At 40.3% G+C, this 16,634-nt stretch overlaps 3 protein-coding genes across 3 annotated transcripts; all 3 read left to right on the forward strand.

The window, feature by feature from the left end:
- The first annotated feature begins 33 nt into the window (after nt 1–33).
- LOC145916785 (protein-serine O-palmitoleoyltransferase porcupine-like) lies at nt 34–2,008 on the forward strand. The gene has a single exon (XM_083002865.1). The coding sequence runs from the start codon at nt 125–127 to the stop codon at nt 1,706–1,708; it is 1,584 nt and encodes a 527-aa protein (XP_082858991.1). The 5' UTR covers nt 34–124; the 3' UTR covers nt 1,709–2,008.
- A 12-nt stretch (nt 2,009–2,020) lies between these two features.
- LOC145916796 (prefoldin subunit 5-like) lies at nt 2,021–2,832 on the forward strand. The gene has a single exon (XM_083002876.1). It carries the CDS (start codon nt 2,052–2,054, stop codon nt 2,514–2,516), a length of 465 nt encoding a protein of 154 aa, XP_082859002.1. The 5' UTR covers nt 2,021–2,051; the 3' UTR covers nt 2,517–2,832.
- Nucleotides 2,808–11,838, forward strand: LOC145916774 (WD repeat-containing protein 70-like). The gene is made up of 13 exons (XM_083002855.1): nt 2,808–3,019; nt 3,096–3,168; nt 3,372–3,507; nt 3,748–3,938; nt 4,221–4,374; nt 4,752–4,874; nt 5,379–5,510; nt 5,932–6,116; nt 6,550–6,691; nt 7,059–7,239; nt 7,693–7,812; nt 8,339–8,501; nt 11,344–11,838. The coding sequence occupies exons 1-13, from the start codon at nt 2,872–2,874 to the stop codon at nt 11,477–11,479; spliced, it is 1,884 nt and encodes a 627-aa protein (XP_082858981.1). The 5' UTR covers nt 2,808–2,871; the 3' UTR covers nt 11,480–11,838.
- Nucleotides 11,839–16,634: the final 4,796 nt, after the last annotated feature.

The raw sequence follows: 16,634 nt of genomic DNA on the forward strand, positions 1-16,634 counted from the left end.
CGGTTAATATTCATCTGTGTGGACGGGACAACGTTACTCTCATCGGATATTACTGAACACATGTACCGATGATTTCCGAACTGTTTTTGTTTTTAAACTTTAAACCTTTGACTAAAAACTAACAATGGATGAATACGATGATGAAAATTACGCATACCACCACAATCTTCAAAATATGCCCTACGAAGATTACGAGTATATGGACGAAGACGATTATAATGCGCTAAGTCATGGGCAGGACGACCAAAACCTGGAAAGACATTTGGAACAGCGATTGGCCAAGCACAGCCCACAGGATGAGTTTCACAACTTAAGGTCAAATTGCATGGGGACTACCCTGAAGCAAGGGTTGGACCATGCTAAGCTAACTGTTTTGCTATGCCTGTTTCTTAGGTGCCTTCTTATATTTTTACAGCAGTATTTTCCAAGAAGTGTAAAATCAATTAGAGTGTTTCATGTGGTAACAATTGCCTGTGGTTTAGCTGTAGTACATGGTGTATACACTGACATTATTTACATTGTTGCTACTGTTTTTTGTGTCTCTTGTACTTTACTGTATTGCATCTGTTGGTTTTCATATAGGCATGGCTGGCGGTGTGGTTTGGTAACAGCACTTTGCGCTGTGTTTTGTATCATGTTTGCAGAGTTTTCATTCTCTGATCCAAAACTTTGGAATCGCCTTAGAGGGGTTCTGCTTCTGTTGGCCATGAAGATTATTTCTGTGGCATTTGACTTTCAGTCCAATAAATCAGAGCAATTTCCAAGTCCACTTGAATACTTTTCTTACATGTTTCATCCAGGTTTCCTGGTATATGGACCCTGGATTTGTCTTGCCAACTATAGGGACTACTTATACACAAAGCGACCAATTGATTTGGACTGGGTGTATAGCGTAGTTAAAAGTGCAATTCAGGCTTCTGTATGTTTGGTATTATCAGTGTGTGTATTGCCTTATTTATTTATTGACCCACTGCAGCCGTATAACCCTGCATTATTACCTGTTATGGGCAGCAAGTGGTTAATGTCTTACTGTACTGCAATATCATTCCATTTTAGCCACTACTACATTGGCTACCTTTCTGTTTTATCAAGTGTAGCATCCGGTGTTGGCACTCTGAAACTGACACAAAAAAGCAAAAAGAATGATGACCCTGAAGAGATAGGCATTTCTTGGTCAAAATACAAAGTTGTCATGCCATTGAAAGTGGAAATGCCCAGATCAATGTTAAATGTTGTTGTAGCTTGGAACATACCAATGAGCCAGTGGTTAAAAAAGTATGTCTTTGATGTTTCACGTTTCTTAGGTGATTTTCCTGCCATTGTATTCACATATGTCGCCAGCGCAATGCTTCATGGCCTTAGCTTGCACCTTGCAGCTGTTTTGTTATCATTGGGATTCTACACCTACACTGAGCATGCAGTACGACTGAAACTATCCAAAGCTTTTAATTGTCCGGCTATCCAAGCTAGACCTCCGAAGCCGACTGCTGAAAAAACGAATCCAACCCCGCTGTGGGCCAAACTGTTCAACCTCACATGGGTTTTCATCAACCTCATGCACTTGGCTTACTTAGGGTCATTGTTTGAGTCAAACCCTGATGCAGAAGAAATGTCAGGCCTCCAATTTACTTTGTCAAAGTGGGGAGAGTTGCATTATTTTAGTCACTGGTTTGCTCTTGGATGCTTTCTTGTAAACCTCTTGTTGTAGTATGCTCAAAATAATATTATACAGTGCTGCTTTATACTTGTTTTATATTAAACTTGCTTTGTGTTATCTGCATTCCCGTTTGTAGGTGTCTTACCACAAATTTATATGTCTGCTTCTTTCTGTCTGTATTTTTTCCACAACTGCATAAGTATTATTTTTGTCCCTTGTGTTTGGCTGTAGAATGTTGCAAATTGTTTTTTTACATTAGTTGAAATGCCAAGTGGTGGTGCACATTGGAAGGTGCATAGAGCGTTACCTTCATTTTTTGCTTCTCTTACCCACAATGCCAAATGCTCTTTTTCTTGCAGGTTTTTTTCAACTATACATAAATTTAGGCTCCAAAATGGCTGCAAAGCAACAAGAGGTACAACTGACCTCTCTGCCACCACAGCAGCTAAAGATGTTATACGACCAACTGGACCAGGAAATACAACTGCTCAGCAACTCAATGCAATCCCTTAAGGGGGCTCAAAGTCAATTCATGGAGTCAAAACGTAGCTTAAGCACAATAAAGCCTGAGTCGCTGGGAAAGGACATACTTGTGCCAATGACCAGTTCCTTGTATGTGCCGGGGAAGTTGGCGGATGTGGACAATGTAATGGTGGATATTGGGACTGGTTACTATGCTGAGAAGAGCATTAGCGATGCTGAAGAGTTTTTCAGCCGAAAAATAGATTACCTGAAGCAGCAAATGGAGAAAGTCCAACCATCGCTGCAGCAAAAGTTCAAAACAAAGCAAGTTGTGCTGGAGGTCTTGCAAGCCAAACTAATGGCACAGGGCAAGCAAGCCCAAGAAGCAAAGAAATAAATATTTTTTTCTGTTAGACGCAATTGTTTTCTTGCTTTCAAACATTTTTCACTGAAAGCTGTAATGTGTGACATCTATTGCAGTGTAAAAAAAATAGTGCTTCTTCAGTTTTTGATAATTCCAGTCCAAAAGTGAAAAGTATTTTTGTGCACTTCAGAGGTTCATGTTCAAGTCATGCTAGAACTGAATTCCTGCGATACGAAAATGTGGTTTTAAATACGTTTTGACTGTTTTGAATGCTGCTTTGTCGTAAATTATATATATAACATAACTTGAAAACAATTCTGTTGAAAATATTACTTCAAATTTTTTTTAGTTTTGCTTTTAGTCATCAAAGTAAAAAAAATTAATTGGCATGGATTCAAATTCGGGTGAAGGTTCGATGGAAAAGATGATGGGCTTCGGAGGGTTTGGTAAAAAAGCAAGAACATTCGATATCAATGCGATATTCGAGGAGACGAGAAGAAACGCCCAGCGAAGAAACAAGAAAAACTTACAAACTGGTACAATTTGTTTTTGAACTTTGTCCTTGATATTTTAAATGAAATTGTGATAATAATATGAATGAATTGTGAGCAGAAGTGAAAAAAGATGACAACATTGCCAATGAAATTGATCCTCCCGCTGAAGAAAAAAATGAGGCCCCAACACGGTATATATAAAATCCTATTGTTGTTTAACCAATCCACAAAGCTGATTAGGAAAATGTCATCCTTTATAAGGCTTTGGCTGCTATAGTGAATACCTGTTACAATTGCTCTGTCATTTTCAATCCTACTTGAATAAAACCAAACAAACATATTTTTTATTGTTGTTTTTAATTTCTGTGATCAAATTAACTCAGTTTGCCATTAGTGATGCTGAAGAGAAAAAAGACGAAGACGATGATGATGTTATCGGACCACCGCTTCCTCCTTCCATGCTTCCTGGATATTCTGAAAAGTCGGAGGATAAAGATGATGAGGACTCGGAAAGTGAAGAAGAAGAGGATGTAATTATTTCATCTATTTTTATCTTTATGTACATTTACTTGGATTTAATTTGAAACCTCAGTAAAATACTTCTGCAAAACAGGAACAAACAAAACAAAACTCAAAATAATTTGTGCTGTGTTTGGTGGAAATACAACTATTTACCTTAAATAAAGTAGTAAAAAAAAGTATGAAAACTGCAAATTTGGGTGTCAGAAATCAGGTATTTCAAACATATTTTTGTCTCCCAACCATTACAGGATCGCACGTTCATCCCTGCAACCCATGAGATCACCCTTAACCATGGATCAAAACCAGTGTCTGCTCTTGCATTAGATCCTTCCGGAGCACGGCTCATCACTGGAAGCTACGATTTTGAGATGAGGTTGTGGGATTTTGCTGGAATGGATAATGCCCTGCAGTCCTTTCGACACCTAACCCCATGTGAATGGTGAATACATAATGGTTGTACTAATCTGTTCCTGAATAAGGTATAGTTTCAGCTTAACTAGGGGTTGAGTCCATGGTCTGGCAAAGTTAACTGAAAGTGATATCGGGTCCAGATTGAAGCAGTTACAAATTTGTTTACATTGAACATGCAAGTATTTTGTGAAAAAAATTGCTGTAACAATTGTTTGTGTGGTACGAGAAGGTTACACTGTCATGTTTTATAAACTGACCAACTGAAATCATTTTAATAACACATGTTTCTAACAAGATGTTCTTGTTTCAGTCACCACATGATCAACGTACAGTACAGTGCAACTGGTGAGAATGTACTTGTTGTTTCCGCTAATTCACAAGCAAAAGTTTTTGATCGAGACGGACATGAAATACTTGAATGTATCAAAGGGGATCAGTACCTTCGTGACATGTACAACACTGCAGTAAGAATCTATTTTGTTTGTCTTGTTTTTGAAACCAAAACTACTTTCTGCAACACTTCTTGGAAAAACAGAATAAAAGATATTAAAAAGGTTATATATATATAAAAAAATGTTGTTGACATCTTGCCCCAACATTTTTTTTGTGCAGTACAGGTTTGTACCATTTACAGTAGTTTTAATGACATGAAGTGTTTTGGAATGTAAACTCGTAAATCACGTGGTGCACTGTGAATAAAACAACCTTCATGCAAGGCAGGGAGCGCTGACCCATGTGTTAACATTATTTCAAAACCCTCAATAATATTTTTGTGTGAATTTACTTCATTTAAAATACGTGGTGAGTTTAGAAGTGTATTATAGTGTTGTATTTTGTGCAGGGTCACACTGCGATGCTCACAGGTGGTTGTTGGCATCCAAAGGTCAAAGGTGAATTTATGACCTGCTCGCAAGATGGCACTGTGAGAACATGGGAAGTACGGAAAGAAGGAAAGAAATGTGCTGTATGTGAATTTCTGTGCTAGAGATAAAAATGTTTGGTTGTATGTTTTGTTATTCTACTGATGATAGGTTTCTACCAAAACATCGAGCAAATATATTAAATTGTTTATTTTCAGTTCATATAGTATTGTGTCCCTGAGTGTAAAGGGTGGGACTTACCATTTATTACAAACTCATCAGTTGAATTCCACTGGGATCAGGACCGTGGGGGCTAACATCATGAATTTGGTGTTACCTTAAATTTTCTGTGTCAAGTATGTCTAATGTTTAAACCCAAAGGGCATAAAAATGTTATCAAATACAGTGGATTGCACATTAAAAAGTTTCCCAAGCCTTGCAATTGGGCCAATCTGTTTTTTTTGTCTCTAAACAAAAGCAAAAAAGGATTAAAATTACTTACTGGGTTTGTTGCTACATATCCTTTACTCTGTTTTACAAGTTTTATACAACTTTTTGCCAATTTTCGTAACAAATTTTGTTTAAAAAATGGCCTTGTAATCTCATAGACTGTTCGAAAGTGTAAAGACAAAGCTGGCCGACGTGCACAACCTACTTCATGCTGCTACAGTCGGGATGGAAAACTGCTGGCAACTGCTTGTAATGACGGTTCCATCATGTTGTGGGCTGAAAAGATGAAGGTTTGTGTATGAAGCTGTTAATCAGATCAAATGTTAAAAGTGACTTGTGTACAGAGATATGCTTTGTATATGACATTGTTTCTGTTGTCATGATTAATTCATAACAGTGAGAGAGATCATGTTGTCTGACATTTGGAGTTTTAACAAGTTAGGCACATTACTGTCTGACTGGATACTTGCGACTTCATCAGCCACCCCCCTTGCAACGAATAACGGAGGGCGTTCTTATTTTGAAAAGCTCGAACCAGTATCCAAACGAAAAACATTTGAAAAATTTACTAAAACTATGTGGAAATTTCTATTTAAAAATCCCACGGTTTAATTCATGGCCCAATTGTTTCACATATTTCTTTGCTAATCCACCATGCAAAATCGTACCACGTGATTCATTAATTTTATTAAAAATGACGTCACATTTCAGGTGCACACGACACACTTGGTGCGTGGAGCTCACACCCACGGCTCGGACACATCCAGCATCACTTTCTCCCACGATAACTTGAACATTTGCACTAGGGGAGGTGACGACACGGTGAAATTGTGGGATTTACGGAAGTTTAAACATCCGGTTGCCACCGCATCCGACCTCGACAACTTCTTCCCGATGTAAGTTCTTGTATGGTTTCATCGTGGAACAGCTTCATTATTTTATACCCGTATTGAATAGTGGTCGGGTGCAAATAAATGAAGGAGAAATAATAATTTTCAGTTAAATTCCTAAAATCCACGGAGGCGACGAAATACTGAATAATATACACAGACAATAATCAAACGTTTCTAGGTTTGTGTTCATTATCAGTGGAAATTACTGTAAATTTTAAATTTGTGTTTTGGGTATCAGAAGCATCTGTTCGAATTTATAATCACTCTAAATACGCAAGTCAGTGAATCATCCTTTTTCGTTGCACCCTTTTCAGTTTTTGAATAAAATGTATTGAAATATTAATGTAACCATTTCTAACAATTCAGCATTCACGTGCACCCCTGGTCAATATCCATTCCTCGAAACAATCCTATTTAAAAGCCCTATTTTCCTCAGGACCGACTGTGTGTTCAGCCCCAATGATAAACTTCTGGTTACTGGAATTTCTGTTCGCAAAGACGAAGGGCAACGAGGGAAGTTGGTTTTTCTCGATCGAACTGACCTTGAAATTGTCAATCAACTCCCTGTTTGTGATTCGGTAAGCTACGTGGTTAACCCGACACAAAGTTTCTCAAAATTGAAATAATTGCCTGCTGCTTTGGTTGCCCACTCTATAATGTTGTTTACGTTTAAAACGAATTAAAAAATTATGGCCATTTTACAAATTATACAGTAGGCGCTCAGTCGTATCAGTCCCTTGTCATTTGGCTGTTCTGCGTGCTTCGATCCTTTTTTGCGATTTTCCGAACTTCAGTATGTTGCTGTTATTTTATGCCTGATGCAAGTGAGGTAGAAAAAACTGTTGTTTTTACAGAATAAGACGTTCCGATTATACCCTCACTTTGAAACAGCCTAACTTCAAGCCTAAACGCAACTAAACAACAATTCTTTTACGGTACCTGCAGAGCGTGGTTCGATGCATCTGGCATCCCAAGCTGAACCAGATAATAGTTGGTACCAGCGACGGCAACGTGAAAGTGTTGTACGATCCGGACAGGAGCGCCAGGGGAGCCAAGTTGTGTGTTGTGAAGAAGAGGAGGAAACAAAATCATGCGGAAGTCTTCATCAGACACAAGATCATCACCCGTGAGTCGACTTCTGTTGTTTTAATTCTGCTTTCTCGATATATTTATGCGATATTTTTGTCAGTTTCACGACGTAATGTTGGCCTTAGAAATACCAGTGCAGCCAATGCCCAAACTAAGCAAATACTTTTGTTTGATGTTAACGAACAGTGGTTTTAACTAGGTTTATGATTGATACAACAATTTAACATAACCTTCCGAAGATATTTTACCAACATCCAGAGCACAATTAGTAAGCTCACTAACATCACAGTCAAGCTGGGCCAGTCTCTTAATGCGATAGCATAAAACATCGCTTTCATTTGGTTGACGTTTTCTGTTGATTCATCGTTTACGCCGAAGCAAATTTCATGATTGTAATTCTTCGCTGAATTACATTTATTCGGCTTCGCTAATTGGCGGATCGAGAATCATCATCGCTTCGATGATTTAAAGATAATTTATTTTTTTGCAGCCTATTCTCTTCCCATGTACCGCGAGGACCGTGAAAGAAGCACAAAAAAACAGATGGAGAAAGACCGTAAAGATCCGGTGAAATCCCACAAACCCCAGCCACCACTATCCTCTAGAGGGGGTAAGAGAGTAGCGGGACCGACGTTGCGAAATATTTCTTTTACAATTTTAACATCAACTAGAACTTTGTTTTTGGGCAAAATTGTCAACATGTCGTGGATTGAGCGTCGGGTAAATGACGTCAATATTGGTTTAAGCAGCTTCGACGAACCAATTGTTGAAAATAAAGCAGAAAATTCTTGATAAAGGGGTAACATGTGGCTATTGACTATCGAAAATGTGTATTGAGTCAAACTACCACTAAATAATTGTTCATAATTCAGTGCTTCTCAATCAGTACATGGCCTATAACAATGTTTCCAAATAGGTCGCGGTATTAGGCTAAAATTTGTTTAAACACCAAAAACGAATATAGTGTATGTACTTAAGCTAACGAGATAGTGAGCAGCGCAGTTTTTGCCAAACTAAATCTAGGCCACTTGGGAAAACTGGTTGAGAAACACGGTTTTAAGCTAAACCAAAACGTAAGGAAATTGTTCACTCCAATGATATGTTCTCAAACATCCTTCACTTTGACTCGATCTCAGGAGCTGGCGGGCGTCTGCAAGCCCATGGAAGCACTCTGGCTTCGTTCATCATGAAAAACATCGCTAAGGATACAGTTGATGACGCAAACGCACGTGAAGCTATCTTACGTCACGCCAATGACGCGGTGGCTGATCCCAAATGGATTGCGCATGCCTATACCAAGTAAGTCTGCCTAATTTAGTTTGTTAATATTAGCCATTTTCACAGAATCGTAATCATGCGTAAAGACAACTTTACGTGCGCTGGGCTTTAATTTTTATAACTGATGAAAACCCGTTCTCTGTATTAGCCAAAGAGCTAGGGGTGTTTCCCAAACAGATAGTGTTACTTACGTGACGTTGCTAATTTTTTTTGTCAAAACACAAAAAATTAAAACCTGACTCACTTCCCCAAACTACTACGAATTCCCCTTCTGGAAATTTACCGACAGTAATTTCCAGTACAGTTTGCGCTTAGGTCTCGGTCTGGTTTGTAATTTGTTTAAACCGTGAGTCACACTTCACACTGTACGTGGGCGTCCTTCCATACACTGCTATAATACACCAGTTTCCCTCATCATTTGATTTCTCCAATAAACGTGTGTCTGCGGCTTGCGGGCGCTGGGATTCTTGTGTTTGAATGTCCGCCCCACGTAGCTTGGTTCCTTTTGATTCATTACATTGACAGAGCGTTTGTGGCCAATAAACGTTGTACCGCTTTGCCGTGGACCCACTTACACCTAAACGGGTGTCAATACTTGTGGTTTGGTGGCTTTAGTTTGAGTGAGCTAAATCGGTAGCACCGCGCTCACTCCGGACAAGTCGCAACAAGACACAAAAAAACATGCACTCGGCGCGGTTTGAACCCGTAACCCTTGGCACGACTAACGATTTAGCTCGTAAATGCACATGACATGTAACTTATCAGAGTTACAAACGAAATGATGTAAAAATCCGAACGGACGATGTTTTGAAAAGAAAGGGGTCTCAGCAATTCGGTTGAAATGTAATCATATGCTGGGTATTGTTTAATGTATATACATAATACCTGCTTCTGCTTTGCTTAGAATGATTTATAAATAGTTGTCTCTATATTGGCGAAACGGTTTTGTTAAACCGACGATTGCCGGCCAGCTGTTGTTGATGCACATAAATATCAAACGCCCTTTTCCACTTTTTCACTTTTTTGGTTAAATTGATTTAATATAGTTCAATGGGTATTTTGTACACAATTCAAGTATTGCGCGCAGTGAACTCACTGGTTGAAAATACGTTAAGTGGCTTTAAATGATTATGACGTCATATGTCGGTCATTACGAATTGCCCACGTGACTAAGCATGTGTGACAGTTTAAATGGTTGCGTTGGACAAACTCTCAATTTCTGTAGTTTGTCGGCAACAGATTATTTAAACAACTCCCTCACTACTGCGATATGTTCCCGTATAATCTATTACGGCCTGGTGTTGCTCAGACGACCGCACAGCAAGCGGAACAAAGAGTTCGCAAAAATAACACTCCATATAGTTTACACAACACTGGAAACCTATTCACTTCTATACACGGCGAGCTCTGATCCAAGTTTAAACACCACACACTGTGCTGTTGTCGTGTTGATTTAAGGCGCAATAGCACTGATATTATAACCCTAAAGGTGTCAGGGTCATAGCAAGGGCAAATGATCGTGTGTGTTTGACTGTGTTGTTTGCACAAGCTATTATGCTGTCTAGCTCTGTGGGGCAATTCGTCGTCTACCCCAGGGCTGTTGGTCTGCTCCCCAACAGCAGTTTTATTATTACTTTATGATAGATCAAACATCAAAGCAGTATTTTCTCCTGCGTTGTCAAGTAAGGTTTTGAAATTTTGTGGAAGAAGCAACCGGTGTCTACGTGTTTACAAAAAAATAGAAATTTGGGGCATCAGTTTATTGCTTAATCCCGTTAACAAAACCGCTGTTTGTCCGTTTGGGTTTGTGGTACAAGTTTTCAACCGCTTGCAGGAGCCAAAGAGATGATATTTTTTTATTATTTTGACAACATACTGGTGTTGCGCAATACAACTAGCAACTAATCAAGCGTTCCAATTTTTCGTTTATATGCGGCAGTGGCTCCCAAACTTGGCCCTGTCACTAAATGAAGGAATCATTGGCTTATCACATTTTGAATAGATTATGCTATAAAATAGTAAACTCGTTCTGAGAATAAAGGGACTGGCCATGTCTTTCAGTCTTTCTAACTTTGTCTTAAAACTTTGCAGTACATGGTGGGCATGACCAAACAACAAATTGAAATTATTTTAAAACGGATCAGTTTGGAAAGCACTGGCCTACAAAAACAAGTCGTACAGTTCGAGCTTTGTAATACCCAGTAACCCAACCATTTCCACCCACACTGTTTTGCAATGGTTAAAATACTCAGAAACAGTCTGTTTACTACGCGTGGGCGTTCAGTTCCCAGCCCCAAACAGATTACCATTGTTTGCAAATTAGCTCACGTTTCCTGCGGGGATTAGAAGCTGCTTAACGCGTTACCATCGATCTCCGGGAAAGTTCGTTGAACTGCCCGGGAAAATAAAAGGCATTCCTCCCGTCGATTAGTTAACTTTACCCCAAGGTGACAGCCTTCGGCAGAAAGCTTGTAATTGTTATTTGAAGCGAAGTTCGTCTGTCTTAATTAAGACAATCGGTGACTGATGTTAGGTAGTTGGGTGGGTGTTTGGCCAGCTTAACTCTACCTCCTGTGTTTTTGCTGTGTTGTGTAGGGCACGCTTGAAGCTTTGACAGTTGCAATTTCATTTTCCAATACCTTTCCGGCGTTCCGGAGGTAATTGTTCGTGGAGGTAGAGTTAAGCTGGCCAAACGTGGATGTGTTATTGTTGAGTTTACGTAAAGCCCAATGCAACGTGGTTGTAGGTATATAATTCGTCAAAATATCGACTTCACTGTGGACCAATATTTCCTATCCCTAATACCTTCTTACAAGACTACGCTTAGTTTCTTTCGCTTAATATTAAAAACCAATTACCTCAGGACCCAGCCGACAACCATTTTCAACACCGGAGAAAGCGACGAATCAGAGGACGAGAATAGTCACGTGATCGTGGGCGGGAACAAGAAACCGGATGAGGGCGAGGAGCCGGCGTGGAAAAGAGCCAAGTTCAATTGACCAACTCACTATGCAAGAACATAACCTCGATGCTGCCTGTGACGTAACACGGTCTGATAATGGATATTGCTGATAAAAGTGATAGTGGAGAGATTCGGTTGCGAATGGCTGTGTGTGCGCTGCGTTGTGTGGGCTGCTAACTGGACAGGTTTTATGAGAGTTTTATTTACAATGAGAACATTGTTTGATGATTTAAGCGCAATAAATATACTTTTATGAAGGTTAAAGTTTGAAGGACAAAGTCCATGGTGGCATTGTTTGATACCTATCTGGTAAACGCAGTTCTCAACCTTAGCAAAGTAAACTGTTGTCGTTTGTTCTGCTGCTATAAAGTAGTGGTGCCGTCTTGGTAATACTTTTGCCCCAGTTTTAGACGTTTGGAAATTGTGACAAGAAATTTACAGTACATCGTTGACTGTGCACACTACCAATACATCCGCGATGCAACATTGTGATCACACAGTTTGTAAACAATATTTACAAATGTTGCGAAACGGCCACACAAGCGGAACAGAAAAACCACCTCGAGTTTACAACCACGACCGGAAGACGCTGCTCTAAATCTCCATTCATTACCATTCCACTTTCGGTTTGTGCGCAACCGTCTAGCACTGTGACGTCACAGTGTCAATGGTTTGTTTGCGAATCGTGTCCTACCCCCAACTGCTTTTGTGTGTTCGAAAACCGCTAGTTTATTCGGGGATTATGTGAAGCACCTCTCACAGCGAGTAAGATCAATCGTCGCCTGCCCCTTTGTCGAGCGAAAGAGCACTGCGTCATCTGGTGCGTATATTACCTCTTGTAAGGGGCACAGTTGTTGCACGTTTATGCCGGCCTTAATTCCGCTGGGCATGTGCGGAATTGATTAACGCCCGAATAATGGGATTTTACACGCCTGCTTCGGAAGCGTTACGACGTAACGCTATTGGGTTTGTGTTTGAACACTCGCCTAAAGCTGCTGCTCTGCGTATCCCTTAATCTTGATAACGTGTGATGACGTCACCAAGTAAATAGCCAGAGATGAAAACACGTTTGTTACATTCAGAAGGTTTTCGACGGTTTTATGCCATGTTTTGTAAGGATTGGAGCGAAGTCCACTGTGATGAGGTCGCTGAATATTTCACAGGAAATATTTTTTCATATTGCCCCACCCTATGGTTTAAAGCGAGAAAATTTCCATGTCTGACCTTAATTTATGGCTGTATTTAGCCTTCCCGCCTCCAGGTATGGCTGTATTTAGCTTTCCCGCCTCCAGGTATGGCTGTATTTAGCTTTACCTCCACCAGGTATTGTCACACTATGGTAAAGAAGAGCAAAAATGTCTGCAATGCTGGTGTTTTTTTAACAACTAAATGAAAATCCACAGTGGTACCATTCAGTATCTTCTGATCTGCCTATTGCGATTTTATATTCCATTCCAGATGTTTTATAATACACCAAGGTGGCACACTTTAGTTTCTTTACGACGACCCCATCGTCAATTTAACAGAAAGCCCTTACAATCTTGCTACATTTTCACCATTCCATAAATCACTTGCGCTCGTTAAACCGTTAGTGGGCGCTGCTTAAATACGCCGTTTCTGCGACAGAATGGGCCGTTACACCTTTCCGCGATGCGTTTTCTTTTAGACTCGAGTACCTCGAATTCGGCGCTTGGGGTCTATGTAAACTACCTTACTCGTAAATGATTTCGTTTTGCGGTTTCATTTTGTTGTCGCAGCGTGAGAAGCTGATGTCGTATATTGCTCCGCGTGGGGCAGGTCGCTAACCGCCTCCAGACGAATGATCGATATTAACCTCCGCCGGTTATTTCCCACTTCTCAGACAGCTTGTTTGATTTGTGCAGAATTTGTTTCCTCTGAGACTGACGAAAATCTAATGAGCCGGCTGCTGCGCAAAGTGGATGATTCCTTCTTGACAAATTCTCATCAAAATCGTAAATTTTTGTTTATTTTTCAGACTGTTGCGTTTTTCGAGGAAACCCGCGACAAACAATTACGTCAGCATGTTTAAACACAGCAGTTTTGTTATTTGGCCAAGAGTTTCGCTGCTGTGCGTGTTTACCCAACCACTTAATCACGGTTGTTAAATTAACCTCCAGTCGGGGTTTTCCAAATCGCTACAATGAATTGTGGTAAACCTCCAGCGATTAGAATTGTTTTTTTGCAACCTTTACACGTGACGAACTCTGTTTGTTTGCGGTTTTCAAGCAAATTCACCAACTCCACTGAACAATGAATGAAGTTATAGGTGAACATCGCCCAACGACAAGATTACATTTTGCAGCAGTTGCGTCCACGGCGACCACCTTGGTTTGTTGTGAAATCGCTTGTAAACTTTGAGCCTCGATTTACAATGGGGCCGAATCTTGGGTGGGTATAAAGATCGAATAAACGGGAACAAAATGAGTTAAAAGTCCTTCAACTTGGCTGGGGTTGATCGTATAGTGCGTAAGTACTATGTTATATGGTGTTCCGAAATCTGTTTTCCATTATACTGTATAAGAATACTGCGGTGTTATTCAACTTATAAGGCAAACTACAGTGAGCTTTTGCTTTGGTATTAAGTGATAGGTTTGCATACTAATCTTCCACTGCAAATTTTACACGATTTGTTTGGTAAAACCACTATTGCAACGTGACAGAAATCATAATTTTGTTTTGACAGCGATTGATCCTTTGCAGATGGGATAGAAGAACTTCAGACCGCGCTGGAATTTTAGGCTATCCCGCATTCGAGAAAGGCGTCTTCCACAAATAAACTACTCTTTAAAGAAACCTTTTAAGTTACCAAACCTCCTCTGACTCATGAGAGACCAGTTTTGATGCGGGTTTTAGTTTTTCGAAGAACCAGTTTTCCGCCTACTCGATTGGCGGTTCAAATGCAAAAGTTGGGCGGTCTTTTAAGGCACACGTACTTTCTCTCATAGGGAACTTTCGTTTGACACTTGTACACGATTCTGAAGCCCATTCTTGGTAAACATTCATTTCAACATTACGCAAGTGTATTGTGGCATGACAAGGCAGGAGTCCTCACCGCGAAGACTTACTTAGCGATCTCAGGTATATCGTATGTAGATTATTTGGTTCACTGGCAATCGCAGCCAAGCAAAACTACTTTCTGCTGACAAATCGGAGAAAGATGTAAAAAAATATAAGCCTCCGGTAAGGTTTGAACTCACAAACCTGGGTCAACCAGGTTCGCTGTTACACCGAAAATGCTTCTTTTGGGGCAAGCAAAAAACGTGTCAAGCGGGGTTCTCCAACCAGAAAATTTGTTGTGGATTCAGAAATAACGACTATGCTCTCTGCGTCACTGCGAAATTATGTTGTCATTTCGCACGTCAACCAAATACATTGTCAACTAACATGTTTACATAACATCGTAAACATAAATTGATGGACGATCTCCGCCTGAACGAACTGGTAAAATTATTTACATGCCCAGATTTTTAAGCCAAACATGGATCTCCTTTGTCCAAGACTCAAGTTCATTGTGCAATAGTGACGTCAATCGACGGTTAACCCTTGCAGGTATATTACCCCACTTTATCGTGAAGTTGACACTGTTTAAACTTTTAACCAGTTTTCCCACCCACCAGGATGGTGGTTTGTCACCCGAATAAGACAAGGCACCATTATATGTTTCCCTTTTAAGAGTATTGCGTAATACAGCGCAGAAGTGTATTATATACAAGGTTTATATCCCATTAAAGAAATTACGATTCTTGTTTGATATTTCTACATGCTTTCAAATATTTGACAGAAAGTCAACATGTTGTCTCTTGTGTTTGCGCCACTAGAGGCGCAAAAGGACTGTTAAGCGTGGTTTGTGGAATTCACCCTCACCCAAATCCAACTGCTGGGGATTTCTGAGGGAACAAAATAAAACAATCGTATTTCTTAGTTTCTTGCTCAACCTGATTATTAATGTGTAAATCGTGCTTGGAAATGTCCATTAGTTTGTTGGTCGCGTGTTTTGATTTTCCCTTTTTCACCAAAATCCGTATCTAAACAACGCGCAATAATACAAAGTTATTAAAAGGTCATCAATTTTTGAAATTTTCCATTTTTCAAACCTATAACGGGAATTTCCTTCGGCCAATTTCCACAAAATTTGACCCAAACGAAACCAATTCGGTTCTGTTCTGCTAATCGTACGGCAAGACTCGAAGAAATAAAAGGTTCGTTTGCTCTGTGCGCTGTGGTTTACGACACCTCGGCGTCGGGGTCGACGACCTCTCCTTCGGGCGGGGATCAATCGACCCAGGACGATGCGTGATTTACGATCCAATTGTACGTCACCCTGTACATCTGCACCGAAGTTGTTCGGCCCATACGACACCCAATAGCTGCGCGATAGTCCTGGAAGTCAGCAGCTGTTGGGTTAAATCTCGTGCGAGCCTCACGTTATCATCGGAACTTGTGTCAATACCCGTACCAATTCCCAAGTCGTAAATAGTGACTTCAATGCGACTCGAGACGCCTTTACTGCCCTTCGGTGCCTTCTGACATCCCGGGTAATGTTTGATGAGCGTTGGGCGCGTGGCCATTGCCGACTGCAGCTGCGATTTCCCTGAAATGAGCTCGCCTGTTTTGTGTAACAAGTGCGCGTATAAGGTGTGCTGTTTGATTTTAGGCACGCGTGTTGGCGATAATTGCTGTTGCGCTTGGTATGTTCTTTGTCCGTCTTACTGTTGGTATGCGTGTTGGAACAAATTGCCACACCTTTATTACGTTTATCTAATTTTCCGAGCAATGGAAATCTCAAACGGGAAATACTCACCTGATGGTTAATGGAAAGTTTGTGTGACTTTTGAATACAATCCTGGAAGAACTAAAATAAACGATTGAAAAGTTCGTTTGTATAGATTTACAAAATCCAGCAGTGTCACGTTTGCTGCAGTCATCGCCACGTTCGTGATTCCGGAAATACCATTGCGTCGAAATAACAAAAGAGCGACAAACCGAGCTTTCATCGAATTCTTGTGTACTGTCAATGTTTGCACGAAAGGAAGATTTTGAAACCCGCGATTCATTCAATAAAACCTTTATCTCCGTTGGTGTGTAGCTTCGAAGCGTAACCGTGTCGTGCTCGCGCGCGAACCGCGACTAATTTTCCAGCCCAGCAGTCGAGCATGATTTAAACGCTCACA

The sequence above is a fragment of the Ascidia mentula genome, chromosome 1, assembly GCF_947561715.1.
Source record: "Ascidia mentula chromosome 1, kaAscMent1.1, whole genome shotgun sequence".
In the NCBI taxonomy this organism is placed as follows: Eukaryota; Metazoa; Chordata; class Ascidiacea; order Phlebobranchia; family Ascidiidae; genus Ascidia; species Ascidia mentula.